The 23,039-nt window shown below is 38.7% G+C and overlaps 1 protein-coding gene across 1 annotated transcript in view; it reads right to left on the bottom strand.

The window, feature by feature from the left end:
- Positions 1-874: 874 nt before the first annotated feature.
- cfap52 (cilia and flagella associated protein 52) overlaps positions 875-23,039 on the bottom strand; it is a 92,582-nt gene continuing 70,417 nt past the window's right edge. Inside the window, exons 13-14 of the mRNA XM_060844551.1 lie at positions 12,370-12,481; positions 875-1,050 (exon numbers count right to left, since the gene is read on the bottom strand). Coding sequence (XP_060700534.1) covers positions 875-1,050; positions 12,370-12,481 — 288 coding nt within the window. The remainder of the gene's footprint in view (positions 1,051-12,369; positions 12,482-23,039) is intronic.

The following is a 23,039-nucleotide window of genomic DNA, read 5'->3' as shown; positions in this document are numbered from 1 at the left end:
GTGCTTGTACAATTGATCCATCTCGAATTATGTGTCTATCCGGTTCACCTTGGATAAGAGGTTCAAGAGAATGAACAAAATCATTTTAGGTAATGGAGATCTGCAGGTCACAAATCAATGCAGCCTGATACTGTACTCCATTTGAAATTAGTTTATTAGCTGTTTTCTTCAAATCTTTGCTCCATTCCCCATGGAGGCTGTAAGAAAGCAATAACTCTGCAAGGATATATTCCTTTCTGCACCATATGTAAGAAAGTCATAAGCCCCTTCTTTAAAACTGTTTTAGCTTTTATTACAATTAGTATGCAGGAAAACCTTTTCCACCAGTATACAACTCAGTTTAAAAAATGTTATTCTTTGAAGAGAACTAGATGCAATGCTGTCAAATTTATTTCTCATGTAAAGTTACAATGTAATTAAAAACCATGAATCATTCAATATCAAAAGTACATTGAAATAGAAACATGTAAAAATGGTACTAAAAAGATAATGCATAACAGCATGAAAAACAATTTTTATAGTAGTGCACAATTAAAAATTATGAAAGTAGATACATTAATTTAACTTCAATTTGCACAAAACCATAAAATATTTAATATATTCAATCTTCAAGTCTTTTATACTTACACCTTTGGGGAACAGAATTTCTCCTAAATTACTTAAATTCAAATTCAAGAAATAAAGGCACAGAAATTTGATTAATTCCTCAAGGGGGTACTTGAGAAACATAAGAACAGTATGGACATTACGGAGGTGTATTTTTATGAAATTCAAAGCAGATATCATCAAAATTCATCACTGACTGCCTGAACCTTTAAGCTAAAGGTGAAATTCTAAAGCAATACTGTTGTATGTCAACAAAGTGTGCTGTAGATTAGTTTGCATAAGGATATTTCCATCGCAGAATAGCTCCATCTGAACTCACACTGATAATGTGTTTCGCGGATGGAGAGATCTTAATACGGTTGATAGTTCCACTGTGACCTATTCCAATATGTGTAACTTCACCTTCATTGTATCCCCAAAATTTAATCAATTTATCTTCACCTCCTGATTTACAAAACAAAATTGAAGTATATAAGATTCTATACATTAGAAGCCAAATGTTTTTCAACAGAGTCATGATCCATACTTGTAGCGAGAACTTTATTTCAGTTAAACATACTCTACAAAACACATCTGAATTCTAGCTCCCCATATTTATGCAATCAATTTTCACACAAATAACCCTTAATTAATTTATCAACCATTGACTTTCTTGTTCCACTTAGCCTTGGGCTTCATTTCAGATCTTTGGCTGATGAGATTCCCTTTCTTAAAAATAAGTCAACGTACAAGGTATCAGCTTCCATTCTGTCTGATTTTCAACCCAAAGTATTTAAAGGATCCAGGCGCCTGACTTCCAATTTTGAGTTCTGCTTTAAGTCCGTTTCTGAGAAAGCTTCAAATTCACTGCTCATACCCCATAAAAATCATCTATGTGCATCGTAAAAATTCCTGAAAGCTCCCCCTACTTGAACGAAAATGTCTAGGGCTATCATTTAGGCCATATAGAGATTTAACTTCCAGAATGTAGACACTGCAAGTGGAATGAGGGTTCTTTGAACAGGAGGAATTACTTTGCTCTTGAGATGAGTTCCCTACAGAAATGCAGCTTCAATATCAATTGACATATGCTCTGAAGCATTTGTTGCTAACACAGCCAAGAACATTTTCAAACTTACTTTTCCTGCCATCAGTGAATCTATTATACTTTTGTTCCTTGGTTCTTGTTTAAAATATTGTATCACTAGCTTTGCTTTAACCTTATAAGCCCCATCAGAAAACACCTTTTCCATGCATTTCACCTAAGCTTTGGGCTGGTTGACCTCTATTCAGCACTTCTCTGTAAACCCCAATTCACTCCAACTTTGTAATTCTTGTTGTTTGGCATCTTTCATTAACTTGCATTCCAGTTTGTTCATGGACACCAAGGCTTCCTGATAAAATGGAGTTCTGCTCCTAATGGTATTCCTCATTTTGACCTATACATTTGACCTCCTATCTGGATTGTTCCTGTTTAACCTCCTTTCTCCGAATATGATTCCTTTTAATAGTGTGTGATCTAGTTCTAGGGGCATATGCACTCCCAGACCCATTTTGTGAGCTTATACTACATTTTCTTACCTTCCCTTGTGGTAATTCATCCTCTTGCCCATCTTCCTATACATTTAAGTTTTTATATTTTCTAGTGGCTTCCCCGCTGTACTCATAATACTCTCAATTATCCATTGAGTAGTCATTATAGTAAATACTTGAACTTAGTACCAACTTTTGGGAATTGCCCTTTGAAACCAATGGCCTTACATTGATCAACATAACTGATTTGTGCATTAACAGACATACTGTCAGTTATGGCAGTTTATTCTTCACAGGTGTGTAATATTGGGGTATGAGGGTTACCCAGCTTCTTGTTTTTTATATAAACCCTTCATGATCTTTCCTAAAGAAATTTCTAATCCATTGCAAACTACCTTGAAAAGTTTACACAAACAATTTGGTTCCACCACTATACATTTATTACTCCATCTTTATTAATAACTTGCAAGGGCCTCTTCGTTCTTTAAGCCTATTTCTCAAACAGTAAAGTATGTCTCCATGATTGCAACTGATTTCTAAAGGCCTTACTTTATTCCTTAAGACTCACGGAAGTCATTCTGAAACTTTGGCTTTAATTTAATCTTTCTGCCTGCATGCAATGCATGCAAATGTTCCAAAAACAAAGTAGAACTAATTGTAGCCCCTTCTTAAACTGGGGGAGTCAGTGGGGGGAGAATGAATGAGCATTATTGTTATTAATGGAACTGTAGGATTCCTACTAAAAAGTAACTGATAAGAACTATATCCTTTAACTGATTGCAATGAATTCTTAGCTTGACTAGCCTACATTACTGCAGGTGATAATTTACACTTTGGCTTTTCTGCTCAAAATTCATGAATCATTTCATCAATTGTTCCACAGTTCCTTTATATACCCAGTGTATTCTGCTGTTATATTTATAACTATTATGTTCACATTCACCCACATCACTATTTTGTTATACCAAATTCCCTCCACTATCAGTGAGAAATTTTGCCAGTGGTCCAAGTCCAATTTTAGCCACATTTTCATTACCATATCTATGATTATTTTCTTACCTTTGTTATGTATTATTAACTGACAAAATATGGCTGCCAAATCCACAATATGTAACATTTCTTCATTTCATGCCTTTAAATCTATGGCTACTACCTCATTGAAATCTCTTGGAAAGGACAGACTTATTAATGGCTTGGATGGTGCTGTTCAGTATTTCTTACAATTCTCACATCTACCACTTATCACTATGAGCTTATTGGACTCTCCCATCCTTTATTAAACTTTTTTATTCCTTTGGCGGACAGATAAGCAAATTGTCAATGTAATTTTTACATTGATTATGACTATTTAACAAGATATCATTCCCAAATCTGAAACGGGTGGAACTCTTAAATTCTTTAGCTTTGTCGTGATTCTTATTACCTAGACTTGATAGCAATTTAGCCAGTCTATTCCACACATTGAAATGTGTATGCACTGTTTAAAACTACACAATTGTAAGTCTCTGCAATCAATGAGGTGAAATTCTTGTGACCAATACAATGCTTTCTGTTTGATCCATATCTCAATCTTCTTCCTCCAAATCTTCTGTTTCATGTTTAAGTTCAAGTGCTCTATTATACCACATGGAACAGTTCATGGTATAATGGTCCTTCGAATCATACCTGAAGCTTTGAATGGCTACACTCTGAGCTTGATCAGGGTTCATAGTCTTACTGTAAATCCCAAATATTGTTCCACTTCTCAGAATTAAAATAATACATTCTTGTCCTTATTATTCTTAATTACAGCTCTCTTTTCATACTGTTGCATGTGATTTGTATCTAGATGGCCTCAAGAATTTGTTAATGTTGTGTCCATTTTCTATGATATCACTGATCGCCACCTTTGTACTATGAAACAATACTGGAAAGGAATGTTTTCTTAGGACTTTTTTAAAAAATGCTTCCAACATTTGCCAAATCTAACTCTCATCAAAAGTAGAAGTCTGTTCATACTTGATACTTTTAGTCCATCCAATAGCTTAATTGCCAAGGCAATTACAGAAATTTCAGTTGGAAATTCCCTCATTGTACAGACTATAGATTCCTATTACTTATGCTTTTTGAAGTACTATCCTCATTTTCTCTAAAATTTATCAAAGTCTGACCACACTTCATAAACAGCCAATAAATCATATTATTATTAACTTTAATGGATACAATTTAACAATGTTCAAATTATCAGGGTCAAATTCTAAGAATAAAATCTTGCTTCTTATCCTACTTCTACCACATACTGTTTCCTCTTTGGTAAAGAAATCACTTAGGTCCACATAGTTACTACACTGTTCATGAAGCTCACTTTCAGAAAACAGGATGGGTAATCGTACATCAAAACTTTACATTTTGGCTCAACCATCCTCTGCCAGCATTATTATACACTAGCAGATGTATTTGAAGATTTGTTTTACAAAATTACAAAAGTAATACAAGCAAGTATAAACACCAATATAAGATTAAATAAATAAGAAAAAGAATATTAAATAATAACTGAGACGATAAACAAAAAAAAGTGAAAAACCCAACTAACTAACTACTGATCCTACAAACAACCAAAACATAAAATAGGATATCATACATTACTAGCGATAAACAACAAAATAATTAAATAACTAATTACATGCTCAAAACAGATTTACATCAAGTCATAATGAAACCTGTATTTATACAGGATTCCTCCTCCCCGGGGCCCCCGGACCAGCCAGAACCACTACCACAGCCCTGGACAATATGGCTGAAATAGTTGTGTCGATACAGTTCAAAAAGGGCTGCCATGTTTTATAGAATAATTCAGTTTTTGGTACACCATATTTGTAAAGGAAGTCGAGGGGGATATATTCCCATGATTAACCTGTGCAAGTTTGAAAGTCCTGGAGGGCCTTCAGCTGCCCAATTCATTAGAATATTTTGCCTTGCACAAAAGGAGAGAATGGAAAATAGTTTCCTTAAAGGGCGGCACGGTGGCACAGTGGTTAGCACTGCTGCCTCACAGCGCCAGGGACCTGGGTTCAATTCCCGCCTCAGGCGACTGACTGTGTGGAGTTTGCACGTTCTCCCCGTGTCTGCGTGGGTTTCCTCCGGGTGCTCCGGTTTCCTCCCACAGTCCAAAGATGTGCGGATCAGGTGAATTTGCCATGCTAAATTGCCCGTAGTGTTAGGTAAGGGGTATATGTTGGGGTATGGGTGGGTTGCGGGTCGGTGTGGACTTGTTGGGCCGAAGGGCCTGTTTCCACACTGTAAGTAATCTAATCTAATCTAATCTAATCCTGTGCACATTCAGGGAGGGAAAGTCTGTAAAGCCCCAAAGTAGAGTCACTGGATCCAATCTAATCTCCGTACCCAAGATCTCTGTCAAGGGATTCACTACTCTGTCCCAATACCTGCGGATCTTATGGCATGAGATAAATAGTTTTAACAGAGTCCAAGTCTATATTTCAAATGAGAGCTTTATTTCAGTTAACTTATTTCTCTTTTATATCCAGAAGAGTTATCACTCACAACTCAACGGATTTCTTTTCTATCAACAAATCACCCATGGCTTTTTTTCTTCCTTCCAGGAAATTACCAGTTTGAATACTTTATGTGCAAAGCTCAGTAAGGACGATGTAAACCATTAAAGGTGAGGGAGAGGTTAGAGGGGGAAGGGGCTAAATCAAAATTGAATTGGAAGGGGAGATAAGGTACTACATCCCCTGCAGTGCCCACTGGGGATTGCAAAGGAACCACACTCCTTACAACTCACACCCCAGTGATTACTAGCTCCCCATATTTATTCAATGAATTCACACCAAATTGGTGCCTATTTAATATATCTATCTCCTGTTGCCTTATTTCACTCGGGTCAGGTAATCCTTTAGACCTTCTTACATGACAACACAAAACATGATACAGAATGAAAATTATACTTGTACTGTGATAACAATTTACAAAACGTACACTGTATTAGCAGATTCACACGAGCATTATTTAGAGTAATTTAGCTGAGCATCACTAAGTAGAACTGCTTATTCATCTTGGACCTAAGTTTTCCCATTGTTGGACCATCTGGTCTGTTTAGGGGACACTTTAATACTCTTTCAGCAGCATGCCGCTTGTACAATAATTAGATTAGAACATACATTGTAATAATCACAGTAATGCAACTCCAAACTGTGCCACTGAGTAGCAAATATATTTGGAATTCCCTGGATGTGAGTTTCAGTTTTCATTCATGCTATCAGTGAATGTGCAGAGCAAGGATTAGCTGCCTTCAAACAAGGTGGAAGCTAAAAATAGAGTGGTGAGTCATCTTGGCTGTTCTTTTATATCTATCAAAGCAGGTGCCAAAGCAGGTAGGCACAAGCCTGGGTATATGACATCTGTTTGTACTTCTAAACAGACAGTGATATTCTATGCTCTTGGAGAAGGATGACCAAATGGATTCTTTAAAATGAAAGACAATCAAGTGCAAATGTGTATGTACTATTTATTTTAAAATAACGTAATTTAAATAAAACATTACAAGTTGGTCTCCATTTGTAAGAATCAAAACAGAATTACGGTGGTTAGGTTTTAAGAACACTCAAATTTTATGATGATGATGTTGACAAGAATATTAGTACTAAGCCATCCTTACTCCGCTGAAATAGACAGCAACTTCTGACATCCCTATCTGCATAGAATATGACAGAAATGTAGAAGTTGCTGTGAGTAATTTTATAGGTAAAAACAATGACTTCAGATGCTGGAAACCAGATTCTGGATTAGTGGTGCTGGAAGAGCACTGCAGTTCAGGCAGCATCCAAGGAGCAGTAAAATCGACATTTCAGGCAAAAGCCCTTCATCAGGAATAAAGGCAGAGAGCCTGAAGCGTGGAGAGATAAGCTAGAGGAGGGTGGGGGTGGGGAGAAAGTAGCATAGAGTACAATTGGTAAGTGGGGGAGGGGATGAAGGTGATAGGTCAGGGAGGAGAAGGTGGAGTGGATAGGTGGAAAAGGAGATAGGTAGGTAGGATAAGTCCGGACAAGTCATGGGGACAGTGCTGAGCTGGAAGTTTGGACCTAGGGTGAGGTGGGGGAAGGGGAAATGAAGAAACTGTTGAAGTCCACATTGATGCCCTGGGGTTGAAGTGTTCCGAGGCGGAAGATGAGGCATTCTTCCTCCAGGCGTCTGGTGGTGAGGGAGCGGCGGTGAAGGAGGCCCAGGACCTCCATGTCCTCGGCAGAGTGGGAGGGGGAGTTGAAATGTTGGGCCACGGGGCGGTGCGGTTGATTTTATGCCATTCCAGAACAATGCTGTTGTGGTAAACCCACTTCCTCAACCATACTTAATGAGAAATCTTTGGAAGGACTTCCATTCTAATGCGGTTAATTTTTCTCTAAAACTCCTTGAAAACGTTATCTTGATGATTAAGCTGTAAGGTTTTATAGAGTTGTAGGAGCAGCAGTTTTATTTCAACAAAGATTCTGAATTGAAGGCTTTTCCTAGTTACTTTGTTCTGATCCAACTGATGTTATTACTGGATAAGTCAGATTTCAGACTGATATAGTCGTGATATAGTTGTCTTATACTGAAATACAAGTATGCAATGCAATAGATTTGGTTTTGACAATAAAACAGAAGCTTATTGCACAAAATAAATTAGAATCAAATAAACTATTTTCTATCTATTTTCTATAACAAAACTTGAAGGATTTCAAAACACACAGAAAAATAAAATCCCATCTATCCTAACACCATTACTTTACAATATGCAAAGATTAGAGAAAGTTCTGCTTTCTATTACATCCACAGATTTAACTTAACTGTTTCCACAAATTCCCGGTCCTAAAAGCTTATTTCCTTTTCCTTGCTTGTTCACCCAACTGGCCTTAGGCTTTGTAAGCTTCACTCTTTTTCAGGGTTCAAACAAACATTTCTGGTCTGGAATTTCCAAACCACTGAAGTAACCAATTTCTGAACCATTCTGAATGACTCCTTTCTACAAGAGAAACTGTTTTTTAGTCTAACCCCAGGCTGGTCTTCTGATAATTGAAATAAAAGCTGTCCAAATGCATAGAAATTTCCTCAGCAAAACAAAAAGCCAATTCTTGATTCTTCTAAACCAAAGGCCAGCTAATCTCTATTAATATTTATTCTTTCTAATTGTAAAACACTTACACTACAAACACACATTATCACTCCAGTAGGACTGCAGTCACTTGCTCTCTGACACATACTAGTTTAAAATCATGTCTCCAGAAAGAATAATAAGTTAACTGCAAAACATCTCATACACATAACAAAACCCATTGCTGCTAGGTAGGTCCAAACTCTACAGTAAATGATATTAGTGTGAAGGCATGAAGGGCACAGTGAGTGCATTCTGGACATAAAAGACAAGGAAGGGCCACAGAGGTAGAATAGGGGACATGGATGAGTGGGACTATTTAAACTTATCTTTCATAAGATCCTCGAGGCCAGACTTTAGGTTATGACTGTTTGGAGGGGCTGTAAGCCACAAGTCATGCAGAAACTGGCCTGACTCCACAAATAGATTGTGCAGATGTATGAGATGTCTATCCCTGAAAGAGAGCCATCCCAGACTGGAGTTAAGGGGGAGGTCTTATTACCTGCACTCTTATCCTACATAGCAAAAACAGCCAATGCCGGGCAAAGGAAACAGCTCCCACCTGTCATTTTTAAATGGTTCTGAAGTCAGCCCAATTCTGCAAAAGATTGTATCTAAGACTTTAACATCAGGCAGCCCAGTTTTACTTCCGATTGGTTTGAAATCTTGGACCTTCTTCCAAGTAAATGAACTTGACACATCACCATCCCCTGCTCTCTCTCCCTCAACCCCAGCCACTTTTAATGAGAACAATCAAGTCAGCAGCTTATTGTCGAGTAAATTTCAGAGCAAGTTTAATCCCTTCACTATTCCTTGGTAACTTAAAAGGAACAGTCCCAAAACATAACAATATTGTAAAATATCCATTCTTAACAACCTATATAAAAATGCCTTGTCGCTCTTTGAATGCAATGAGAGTCCCTTAAGAAAATAGTCTATTTAAATTTTGTGGATCTGTGCAGCTGCTAAAGCACTCACATTTAAATATTCTTCCTCACAGATTCCAAAACAGTGGAACTTACTCTGTATAATGTTTCTACATGAATTTGATATTCTCTTATCAATTAATTCCTGCTGTTGGTATTACTATAGCAAGTAGTTTGAACTGATATCATGTGTATGCTGTATACCACACAGCTTGATAAACAGTTCTATTGCAGACCAGAAAGCAATTTGTTCAATAGAATGAAAAAGATTTCTATCTGTAAGGATATTAAGTAGCTTTTGTGTAAAATAAACAAGATTACATACGTTGAAGCAAACCTGAAGCATTGTGGAAAATCCATGGACAGATTGTTTATCACAACGCAAGTGAAACATGAACAATTTATACATAATAAAAACATATGAACTAGGAGCAGATTAGATCATTTATCCTCTGCAGTCTGTGATGCAGTTCAGTAAGGTTGTGACTGATCTGACTGTGCCCTTAGATCCATTTTCCTGCTTACAACCATAACCCTAAACTAGATGATGAAAAGTCTGCGTAACTCCAACTTATCATATATTCAATCATGCAGCCTCTACTCTCTCTGCAGAAGATAATACGACAAACTAACAACACTTTGAGAGAACAACTTCTTATTCAGCCCATTTTTTAATGAGAAATCCTTTATTTTTAAACTGTGCCCTAAGTTGTAACTTGCCCCACCAGGAGAAACATCCTCCCAACATCTACTTTAGCCTTGCTCCTCAGAATCTTATATGTTTCAATAAGATTGCCTCTCATATTCTAAACTACAGTGACTATAGGGGCAATCTGGTCAACCTTTCCTTAGAAATAAACCCTTTCATCCAGGTATGATTTAGCCTAGTGAATTTCTATGAACTTATCCCATCATATTTTCCTCATTAAATGAGGAGACATAAACTGCACAAAAGATTCAAAGTTTGGTTGGATCAATGTCCTCTGCAATTGCTGTAAGACGTGAGTGCCATCTTCCACCCATTTGCCTTCCTAATTACTTGCTTTACCTGCTAAACTTTGAGATTCTTGTACAAGGGCACTCAGATATTTGGTACAACGCACTCCTTCCTTTTGAATAATATTCTGCCTTTCTATTTTCTCTAGTATGTTCTTCCATACTACATAAAATACTGTCAATATTTTGTCCATTCACTTAATGTAATTATATCACTTTTCAAATTCCATATTCTCCTTTCAACTTGCTTTCCTACCTATTTTATCTTATCAGTAAATTTGGCTACAGCATATATCCTTGTCATTAATAAAGGTAATATAGCTGGGAGTTCAACTAAAACCTGTGGCATTCCACTAGTTACAGTTTTCCATGTTGAAAGTGACTTATTTCTCCTGTTTCCTGTTAGTCAGCTAATCCTAACCCATGCTAATACATGACACCAAATATGATGAAGTCCAATCTTTTGCAGTAATCTTGTCTGTGGTACCTTATCAAACACCTTTTGGAAAATCCAAATATTCTACTGGTTCTCCTCTACCTATTCTGTTTGCTACACACTTGAAGAACTCCAATAAAATTTGTCAAACATAATTTCCCTTTGTCTTTGTTGATTGCATTCTGAATTTCTGTCCTGCTACTAACTCCTTCATAATGAATAGCATATTTTCAATGACAGATGATAGAGTAACTGGCCTATTGCTTTCTGAATGCCTCCTTAATTCACTCATGGTGTTACATTTGTAATTTTCCAAACTGTCAGCATTTAATGCCATTAGCCTTTGCTCTAGTTATCATGATTGTTCTAATCCACTTATTTCTTTATGTTTGTCGATTTTCCAAAACTCTTTGGATGCTTTTCATCTCTCCTACTCTTAAGTGAAATATCAAACTACCTGCCATTTTCTTATTCATTCTCCATTCTCATTCTCTAAGGGTCCAATGCTTTTCCTTTTGAAGCTCAAGAAGCTTTTATTATCTATTTTTACATTTTAGCTTGCTTTCTCATACATTCTATATTTTCCCTCTTCGCTATGTTTTTGCCGTCCTTTTTGCTGGTTTCAAGAATACGTCTAATCTTCTGACCAGTCATTAATCTTCACAGTTTTAGATGCTTTTCCTTTCAATTTGGTATTACCATTCACACAGATTATTTCTCATTAGAATACAGAGTAACCTCGATTATCTGAATATCGATTATCCGAATTTCGGATTATCTGAAGATGATCTCAAGGTCCCGCAAAAACATTACATCAAAGAAGTAAGTGTATTCAATTTATCTGGACTGAAGAACATGTGAAAACGCTGACAAAAACAAAGAAACACAAGCAGCTCAAGCATCAACAACTAGATTTTTTTAGGTAAGGGTTGTTACACAGCCGTTTGCAAAAGTACATGTTTTACATTCCTGTACAGGTCTTCCCGTCACTTTACCGGGCCGTTCATTAAAAAAAAGGCCAAGAAGGTAAGCGCATGCGCAAGGCTATGCTTCCCTCTTTCTATCACGAGGCTGCATTCCCAGAAACTGATAAATGCTCTTGCAATTGTAGAAGCTGTTTGAGACCTTGTTTAATGCTGTCTTCATCACTCCTTGGTTCTGGATTAGAGTGCTGCTGGAAAAGCACAGCAGTTCGGGTAGCATCCGAGGAGCAGGAACATCGACGCTTCGGGCAAAAGCCCTTCATCAGGAATAGAGGCAGAATGCCTGCAGGGTGGAGAGATAAATGAGAGGAGGGTGGGGGTGGGGTGAAAGTAGCATAGATACAAATAGGTGAATGGGGGTGGGATGAAGGTGATAGGTCAGGGAGGAGGATGGAGTGGAAAGGAAGATAGGCAGATAGGACAAGTCATGGGGACAGTGCTGAGCTGGAAGTTTGGAACTGGGGTGAGGTGGGGGAAAGGGAAATGAGGAAATTGGTGAAGTCCACATTGATGCCCTGGAGTTGAAGTGTTCCGAGGCGGAAGATGAGACGTTCTTCCTCCAGGCGTCAGGTGGTGAGGGAGCGGCGGAGGAGGAGGCCCAGGACCTCCATTTCCTCGGCTGAGTGGGAAGGGGAGTTGAAATGTTCCCTAAAGCGCTCTGCTAGGAGGTGTCCAGTCTCCCCAAGTAGAGGAGACCGCACTTCAATAAATAATTCCAGATCACACTAATTGTAGAGAATTAAGATTTCCAGCCAAATCATCACTTGAGACTTTTCTTACCTGTAACAAAGAAACTACCATCGGTTGTAATGTCCATTCCATTCACAGAACCAGATAAGGATCCATCCAGTTCTCTGATAGCTGATCCATCATATACTTCCCAATAACCGATCTGAAATAAATAGTTGTAATGTACTTCCATTGCTGAAATGAAAAGCAATTTCAAGCCGATAAAAACTATTAATTCAGTATAATTGTACTTTAAACCGGAAATAATTCCTCGCCATATACATGGAAAGGCATTTTTCCACAAATCAAGAATTGTTTTACTATCTTCCCTACCAGTTCTCCTGATAACAGTCATTAGTTGAACATTATGACAGGAATGACCATCTCTTAGACCATGAAAACAAGTTACTTCCTAAAATGCATAGCCAGAATGGTAGCAATGCAGAAGTCGATTTAATCGCTCAACTAATCCTAGGTAATGAATTACAGTAAAGGTAATTACCAGATAAAAGCAAGAGAAACAAGAATGAATTACTGGTAGAAAGTTTTATTTATACATACCGGGACGAAAATGTAACACGTCAAAGATTCATTGAAATTGTGCAAACTCACACTGTTAACATCGTAATAGCCTGGTATAATGGTACACTTAAAATGAAACATTTATTAAATTCTGAATGTGTAAGCATCTTGAACTTTCCCGCCAAATACTTCTGTTTCCCTCCCATTTACTCTTGTATGTAATGAACCTCAACAACATTAACAAATTTGTCAAAGAATTAAAGATACATGTAGCTAATATATCTCCCTATTTGTTCAGACATTATGGCACAATTAATATGACTAACTTTTTAACGATATTAACTTTTGGATGTATAGTGAAAAAAGTGCGGTAAGCACTGATAGACTTAGCACCAGTCTGGATGAATGAATGAATCAAAACGTGCTGTAGTAAGCCAAGTGGGCTAAGTAGTGTTGTGAATGAATTAATGAATGAATGAATAGAGACGCAATATAGTAAACAAAAGGTGGTGAGTAGAGTTACTGGCATGAATGAATGAATGAATGCGATTTTGTTTAAGTGGGAACATGCAGCTTTCTTTGTAAGAGGTTTATAATGTGATATAATAGGGTCGACATTTATGTGAGATATATGGAAAATACAAGATTTTTTGACCAAAAATAGGGGTTGACATTTCTGTGAGAGTGACTTTTACACGAGTATTTATAGTAGGAACTCTTTCTCTAACAACAATGTGGATTTACCTACACCATGTGGATGGCAGTAACTGATGACTGCCTTCTCAAAGGTCATTAGGAATTCTCAAATAAATATATAAGGTGAACGAATGAAAAAAAAATACTTCTGCAAATCTGGTTTTGTGTGTATCTGGGATGGCATGATGGCTCAGTGGTTAGCACTGCTGCCTCACAGTGCCACGGACCTGGGTTCAATTCAACCTACGGGTGACTGTGCGGAGTTTACACACTCTCCCAGCGTCTGCCTGGGTTTCCTCCAGGTGTCCAGGTTTCTTCCCACAGACCAAAGATGTGCAGGTGAGTTGGATTGGCCACTTAGTATCCAGGGACGTGTAGGCTAGATGGATTAACCATGGGAAATGAAGGATTAAGAGATACGGTGACGGGATGGGTCTGGGTGGGGTGCTCTTTGGAAGGTCAGTGTGGACTTGATGGACTGAATAGCCAGCTTTCATGCTGTAGGGATTCTAGGAGTCTCATATAGAGAATTTAATTGCTCCTCCCTTGACCACAGTGTCTGCAGCTGCTTAGGTCATAAGCTCCATTTCTAAACCCCCTGTCTTGCTAATTTTTTTTTCATCTGTAAGACCATAAAACATACAGGCAGAAATTAGGCTATTCATCCCATTGAGTCTGTTCCACCATTCAATCATGGCTGACAAGTTTCTCAACCTCATTCTCCCGCTTTCCACCATAACCCTTGATACTCAAGAACGTACCTATCTCAGTCTTGAATATACTCAATGACCTGGCCTCCACAGCCTTTTGTGGCAATAAATTCCATGGATTCACCACTCTCTGGCTTAAGAAGTTTCTCCTCATCTTCATTGTAAAAGGTCTCCCCAGTAATCTAAGACTCATTTAAGAATTTTGACCAAGTTTCTGATATTCTGTCCTAATAATTCTTTCTGTTGTTCAGTGTAAAAGTTTGATAACTCTCCTGTGAAGTGCCTTGGAATATTTTACTATGCTAATGGGCATATGCAATGCAAGTTGTTGTTGTATACAGTTGCCAAGGGATATTCAATTTTCTTCTGAGTCAAAGCAGTTCAATTGGTTTTGGTTTGATGCACAAAATTAATTGGTTTCAAAGCTTCTAATTACTGCAGTCCAATTCCATGTGAATACTTATTAAATATAACTCTATACTAATAGTAATAAATGTATAATAGTTCAATAGTATTTAGCAACAGCTATCAAACCTACGTTTTCAAAACTCTCAAACACAGGATTCAAGTTAAACAAAATACAAAAAAAGAAAGTTCAATCAGCAACCACCTGACACCAATTTTTGAAAATCACACAATAACAAACTACATTTTAATTTGCATTTCTGTTCATTTATAAAAGATAAAAGATATGACCTCTAAGTCATATGGAAACTTTCAGATAAAGGAACTATCTGGCAATACTAACGATCTACAGAGTTACAGGTAAGCTACTTCCTCGAATGCACGGTGAAAGTTATGCATATCTAGCTGCAGAGAACTTATACAGACAGTGCCATAGAAGTTCATGTGACTGCCAGAATGGAAAAAGCAGAATAAAAGATTGTAACCAGTAGAATCTGTCGGAAATTCCGGTAATGGATTAAAGAAATGTAGGGGAAAAAAAATCATCCTTTACAGGGAGGTTTAGATATTGAATTAATTAGCTGAAGGCTTTTTCTTTCTCCGTTCTGAGGAAGGGTCATTGGACTAGAAACTTTAACTCTGATTTCTCTTCACAGCAATTTCTGCTATTGTTTCTAATTTACAGCATCTGCAGTTCTTTTGGCTTTCTCTATTTTTTTTAAATAAAGGCCTGTATTGATACTTTCCATTTTACTGTCTTAACAATATTTTCATTTCTACACACAGAAATGAACACAGTCAAGAGAAGCTTTTTTTTGAAGAGGTGGGCCTGTAAATTCAAGGAGAAGAACCTGCAGACCCTCCTGATACAGATATAGACCTGGTCAGATTGCATCTTGGGAGTACAGAAGAACAAAACAGCTGTGCCATTTAGCAAGTCCAGCAGCACCTTGGAGAGTGAAATAAAGTTAACGTTTCAAGTCCGATATGACACTCTTCAAATAAAAGCAAAATACTGAGGCTGCGGGAATCTGAAATAAAAACAGAAAGTGTTGGAGACACTCAGGAGGTCTGCAGTATTTGCAAAGAGAAAACAGAGTTATCATTTTGAGTCCAATATGAATGTTTTTTAGCAGTGTAGTCAGCCAGTCTTGAGGACAGTGGCAAGACCAATGAATGCCATTTGCAGCACCCACTGCCAGAGTAGTGGTACAAAGTATTCAGTGATCCAAATATGCCATCAAGCCAATAAACATTACTAGACCAAAAAAAAATCAAAATTTCCATGATGTTTCTAGGAATATAGCAACAAAGTCTGAGCCTCTTCTAAATCTCAAACTTTAAGTGCCTCATCATTGTCCAGCTTGCTTCAGTGATAAATGTAGCAGAGGGGTGGTCACTAACTGGGATGGCAGCAGAATCGGCTGGATATTGTCAGATGCACTGATTTGGAAATATGAATATGCTAATACAAGACTGCAACCAAAGCAATTTAGGCTCTACAAACTGCACTCAGAACAGGTGTTGAGATTTAACCAAGCAACACCATTCCATTTGAACAAATCCCTGTTCAGACAATGTTATACCCAGCTTCTCCTCTGCCTTTACATTACCCCTCTTGCACCCTCCGTGATAAACAACGGATAAACCCCAGGACTTTTTTTACCTTAGAAATCAGACCAATTTTGACAAGCAGCCCCTAGACACGAGCGGCCCCTGACCGCTGTCTTGGTAGCTCCCTGACTGATGTTATGTGGTTCCCATGACAGCTGGTGCTAGTGCTGATACAGTTGGATCCACAATTGCCCACTCCTCAGACCTCAGTTGGACAGACCTCAGATCATGACTGCCCCAAGTGGATGACTGACTATGGCTAAGGTCCTGGATCATGTGCAGACTGTACCCATGACTCATGATACCAGGGCACCTGGACAGATAGCATGCCCCACCACCCCCCAACCCCCACACCCCCACCCCGACTGGAGTGAGGACAAGCCACCAGCCACTTTCTATTTAGTTGAATAAATGTGAAGGATTCTTGCCACTTACGCAGCTGACATATGATGTAGGTGTTGGATTGTTGATTAAAATACCTCTGTACTTCCACCTCACATATAGGATCCCAAATGACAAGCATGATATAAGCAGACTCAGTGTGCTTCTGTGCAAAAAAAACATTAGTACAGCAGAACTGACAGCCTCTGTCTTTGGCTGAAGTGCCAACATACAAATGGATATGGGATGGCAAGGCAGACAAAGCAAAACATGGATGTTGCCAAGTGTGCAGGTAAGAACTGAATAAGTGAGTGAAAAGAGAGCAAGTGAGCAGCCCTGAGATGGAGCCTGGGCTAGGTTCCTGTCCCTCCAGCAGCCTTTCAATGCTGGTTACCAATGCTCATTCCAATAAAATTCTGTACATCCTAAGCAACCTACAAGAGATTAGGAGAGGTGAAATGTTGGCCACAAGAGGTTGACAAAAATTAGGTTCTTATGTTCAAGGATGAGGGCTCTGTGTGGCTGGAGGCCATGGATCATGCCATGAATTGCAGTACAGAGCATCATGGAGGCTCCTCAAAAGAGAGGAGTGAACTGAGTCCGCCAGGTGTGCACTCTGATTTCCTCTGTCAGGATTCCTGGTGTTTAGCTTGGTCAGTGGGAGTTTGCTAAGATAGGAAACTGAATATTAATGAAGTGATTTGAGTTGATACAGCATTTAACAAACTGAATGCCACTTAATTAGCAATTCACCGCTGCACAATGAGAAACTCATCTCACTGCTTAGCAAATGAATAAATGGTGCAGCAAGTTGCTCCCAATGTGGAGACAGACCTTGCCAGACTTCTCACCTCATTCTGTCATAACTCTTGTTATCGACAACATTAGTCAGACTCAGAAAGAATTCTGCCCCATATGATCAGGGAATTAAATCTAAATGTTAGTGTCAGACCTTTCAGCCTACATGCAAATTGTGGTATAAGTGTGAAATATTCTTTTGGAAATTGAATTTACATAAACCGTAGATTTTAGTTTGTTCTTGATAGCTTTTTGTTAACTTGAATAATTAAGGAATGTATGGAAAATAGCAGTTAAATAAAACTAGCTAACAGATTAGCCATGATATCAGTAAATGATGGAACAAACTCAGTAGATGGCCTATTCTTGTTCTTATCAGTGGAGAGCTGCTTCAGTGGCTGGTTGTAGAGATTTTTGTCTTGATGGCACTGAGCATACTACTACTACAAAATAGTCCAAAGCTACAACTGAAGGATGACTCAAACAGAAAATTACCAATACCCCTATGCCACATAGTTTCTGTATTAATCAATATTAGCCTAGGAGGAAACATGTGTAAACTGATCTTCTGCACTGTGGGCAGAGTCATCATGTAAGCTGAGGATTTTCAGTATCTCAGAAGCATCACAAAGGTTTGAAGTATTTCACCATAACAGAAATGTATTGTAAAACTTGCATATATCAATGGTCTACAAATTTCCACAGGAAATAAATTTTGGACCTTCGTGATTCATTGTGGTTCAGGTAAAATTCTTTTTGAGCTACATGAAACCAAGATGTTCAAATTATCTCCCTGTGTAGCAGGGAATTGTAACCACCTCTCACTGTAAAATTCTACACAGATAACATCAAGATGTCAGCATATTAATAGCATTTTATGAAGCAAGTAATTGAAAAAGGCACATACAATAATAGAATCATCATGTAAAGCATCTTACATATAATATAAGTTTCAAATGAACATAATTAAAGGCATTGGAGATTACTTAAAATCATCAATCAATAGTTAAAATTGGTAGATGAATTATTCCTTCAAATAAAATGCTAAATCCAGTAATTCTCAGCTCTCTGTTGGGGGCTGCTTGAAAGAGAACATGGCGAAAGAACCGCGACGCTGTTTTGCCAATAAGAATGCTCCTTTCACACATTGTAGCATTACATTTTCTCCAATGAGTGAGGGTTATCATTATTGAAAAGGTCTTGGAATAGTTACTATGGGAACCGAAATAACTTGTATAGAGACCAAACTATATCTAGAGCTCAGTTTATTGGCAGCCACAATGACTCTACCTCAGTTCAATGATCTAATAAAAATCCACTATTCTAAAACAAAACCCAAATTAACATCAAACATAACATAAGGGGACGGAATGCAGAAAACTGTAATGAGTCTAGATTCTTTTTAATGGTTCAAGACAGCACATTTACTCAGTAAGAACCGAACAGGAAGATTGTTGTTTTGATCACTAATTTTTAATGGAGTTTTCTGATCTTAACCCAAGGTAATAGTAGCAATTCTTGGCTTTTGTTCATGACTATAGAGTCATAGAGATGTACTGCATGGAAACAGACCTGTCCACGCCGACCAGATATCCCAACCCAATCTCGTCCCACCTGCCAGCACCCGGCCCATATCCCTCCAAACCCTTCCTATTCATACACCCATCCAAATGCCTCTTAAATGTTGCAATTGAACCAGCCTCCACAATTTCCTCTGGCAGCTCATTCCATACCTGTACCACCCTCTGTGTGAAAAAGTTGCCCCTTAGGTCTCTTTTATATCTTTCCCCTCCCACCCTAAACCTATGCCCTCTAGTTCTGGACTCCTCGATCCCTGGCAAAAGACTTTGTCTATTTATCCTATCCATGCCCTTCATAATTTTGTAAACCTTTATAAGGTCACTCCTCAGCCTCCGACGCTCCAGGGAAACAGCCCCAGCCTGTTCAGCCTCTCCCTATAGCTCAAATCTTCCAACCCTGGCAACATCCTTGTAAATCTTTTCTGAACCCTTTCAAGTTTCACAACATTTTTCCGATAGGGAGGAGACCAGAATTGCACGCAATATTCCAATAGTGGCCTAACCAATGTCCTGTACAGCCGCAACATGACCTCCCAACCCCTGTGACCACTTCTAAAAATTTCTGTCTGTTGTTGCTAGGCAAGGATAATGTATAGCTAAATTAGCTGACACTTATTGTCAAGTATTTAGTTAACAATGTTCAGATATTAGAAGAAAAGCAACACTAGTGGAATTACATCTGAGATCATTGTCTTAGGAAGAGGGAAGGATGGAGAAAAATATAATCAGCTATTGACATTTTGAAATTTCACATTATATAAAATAAAAGTAATAGACATTTGGTAGGACATAACTTGAGGATTGCTGAAAAACAAGACACATTCTGCTGAAAATGTTCACCTTACACTCATCAAGACAATTCACAAGAATACTAATAAAGAAGAAAAGCAACATTTAAACTAGAGGAGAGGAGAGGAGAGTGTTGATTGGTTGAAATTTAGACAACAAGCTGCCAGGTGATATATGCGATAAAGTTCAACCTCACAGTCAGATGTTTTCGCATATATGTGGGCTGACAAGACGCATAATATGATGTTCCTTTATACCCTATAGCATCTGGCTGGTTCAACACCAACATGAACTGATCAAATGGGAGAATTGCTATCACTAGATTTGAGCAGGTTTTTCACCTACACGATGAAGGACTCCTTTGCATATCGATAAAAATGCAATGCCCATGGGCTGAATCTTATGGTTTTTTGGCGAAGTGTCAGTTTTGTTAAGTTGCATGAAGGGATTCTCTCTCCAAGGTCTAGCAAGATCTCGGACCATCTTTATCCAAACTCGCCTCATTAATTACCTAACCCACCTCTGGCATCCCTCTCACCCAATTCTAGTCTCATTCTACAACCTGATGTTAACAAGAGAACATACAACACACCAGATAGCAACAAAATTGGGATCCCTGGTGCCCATAATCTTTTAAAAGTCCACTGGACACTGGGACATTGGTATTCAAAACTGCCCTGCATGTCAAAGGGAACTACTCACCCTCAAGAATGAGGCAACCCTGTGGTGTTGGCAATCAGAGATTTTGTCAACATGCAAGAGAGGAACAAATGCAACAGTCAGGTATGTGGGAGGCAATGGCTTTCGGAGCCTAGATGGTGCAGGACTGCAGCCATGCAATGAGAACTCAATCATCTGGCTGTTTCCATGGCTAGGATGTCAGCTGCCATGGAAAGCCAAGTACAAAATCTTCAATGTTTGCTGGCTACATGCATTGACCACTGCCCCAACTGTTGGTCCACATGACCAACAGTATGGTAACAGGTGAATGGAGAGCTCACTGCTCACTGTCGGTGCCCCTTTCTCACGAGAAGATGGGATGGTGTTAGGATGCACCTAGCCAGAAGAGCAATCACGCTGAGGCCCCTCAGAAGCCTCCTCTCAGGACACTCCGGAGGTGGTCTAGCCCTCCACCCTGCCTGCTCCCTCTGAATTTTGGATGTTCAAGCTAAGGATGGTCCACTCAGGATCCCTGACTGACAGTTGTCTCCATGGACATTGGTGATGACTATTCCCCTTACCCTTTGCAAAATGGCTGCTTGCTTGCTGCACATACAGTTTGCACCATATAAGCTGTTGGCACATGGTGCAGGTGTGAGATTAACAAAGCACAGTATCATACAGCAAGATGTAGGAGTGATCTGGAAATTGCCATTCACATGGTACCACAGACATAGAGAGGATAGGTATTGAGATCCTATGATCAGACTTTCAAAAAGGAAAGGAAGTTAATAAGAATTTAGAAGTAGTAATCTGGATTGATCCTGGTGCTGTGTGCTAGCAAGAACAGAAACATCAAGGTGGTAAAAACTCAATATGTGGCATAGAGATGGTGAAGGAGGGAGGACTTCAGTATTCCTAGGGCTTTGCAACCAGGTCTGGGGCAAAAGGCATCTATTCAAAAAAGGGATAGATAGGTTGCATCTCGACCAGACAGAGATAAATATCCTTAGAGGGACGTTAACTAGAACGTTTGAGTATGACTTAAATTCTGAAGGGGTTGGCCACCATTTAGAAAGAGAAAAGATAAATACGATGCATGGTTAGACCAATAGGCAGTGCTCAATTCCACGTTTGATAGGAATGGGCTAAGAGGAAATTATAAGTTATTAGATGGATTCAGGGCACAGGTAGATGCAATAAAGTTTATATCTGGGTCAGCGTGTATAATTATGAATACTTGGGCAAGTGACATGTACAGACATTTGGGGGGAAATGTTGCAATTACAACTCAGCACTGTCCTCCTGAACTGTCGCACCAGTCCATCCGCTCCACTCTATCACCATCACTCCCCACCTGCATATGCCTATTGCCTTCCAAGCTACCTTCTATGCAGCCCCACCCCCTCCTATTTATCTCTCAGCCCATTCCACCTTCCACCCCTCCCACATTCCTGATGAAGGGTTTATGCTTGAAAACGTCATTTCTCCTACTCCTCAGATGCTGTCTGACCTGCTGTGCTTTTTCAGTGCCATGCTTTTTGACTCAAAGATAAGCAGGCCTTAGTATTATAGATTTCTGTATACAAGAGGCACAAGGAAGATTGGAAATGAGGAAAGCAGTAGATGTGGTCGTAATGATTAAGATTAGAATGGCAGTATTCAAGAGAGATCATCTATTTGGCGAGAACCAAGGAAATTCACACATTTTTAGTGTCTATATTCCACTAAACAGTGGGAAATACACTGTATAGATGAATAAATATGCAAAATTAAGTGAGTACTTAGAATGTAATAATTTGATTATCTATGTATGGATAGTAGTCGTGTAAAGTGCAGAGAGGGGCAGGCGTTCTTGAATTATTCAAGAGAAAACTATACAACCATGTGTCTCCAGGTCAATGAGAAGGGAGGCACAAATCATTCCTGATTCTTGGGACTGGCCATAACGTTCCAGGCTTCCTTAGACACCAAGATGGTACAAAAAAATTGGAGAACTGTAAATGTTACGCCCTTATTCAAAGCAGGATGGAAAACAAACTCAGAAACTAGTAGTCAGTTAATTTATTTTGGATGATAGGAAAACATCTGTAAATAATATTCTGGGGCAAAATCAATAAACTATTGGGCAACTATTAAATAAGGAAAGTTGGCAAAGATTTGTCAAGGACAACTCATGTTTAATTCATTTCAGGTGGTTTGATGAGGTAATAAAGGTTGATGATGGTAATGTAGTTGAGGCAATTTACTTGGCCTTCTAGAAGGCATCTGATCAAATGCCACACAACAGACTTGAGGGAAAAGTTATAGCTCATGGTATAAAAAGACAACAGCAACATGGATGTGAAAATGGTTCAGTAACAGGGAACAGATATGTGGTTAATGGACATTTTTTTGGATTGCAGGAAGATTTGTGCTTGGGTTCCGCCCGGTCAGTGTTGGGATCCTTGTTCTTCCTGATAAATATTGAACTAGACCTTTGTCAAAAGAGTGAAATTCAAAATTTGCAGATGAAATAAAACTTGGAAGCATTGTGATCTATGAGAAAGATGGCATAGAACTTCAA

The sequence above is a fragment of the Hemiscyllium ocellatum genome, chromosome 25, assembly GCF_020745735.1.
Source record: "Hemiscyllium ocellatum isolate sHemOce1 chromosome 25, sHemOce1.pat.X.cur, whole genome shotgun sequence".
Taxonomy (NCBI): domain Eukaryota; kingdom Metazoa; phylum Chordata; class Chondrichthyes; order Orectolobiformes; family Hemiscylliidae; genus Hemiscyllium; species Hemiscyllium ocellatum.
This window is presented reverse-complemented; position numbering and strand designations above follow the sequence as displayed.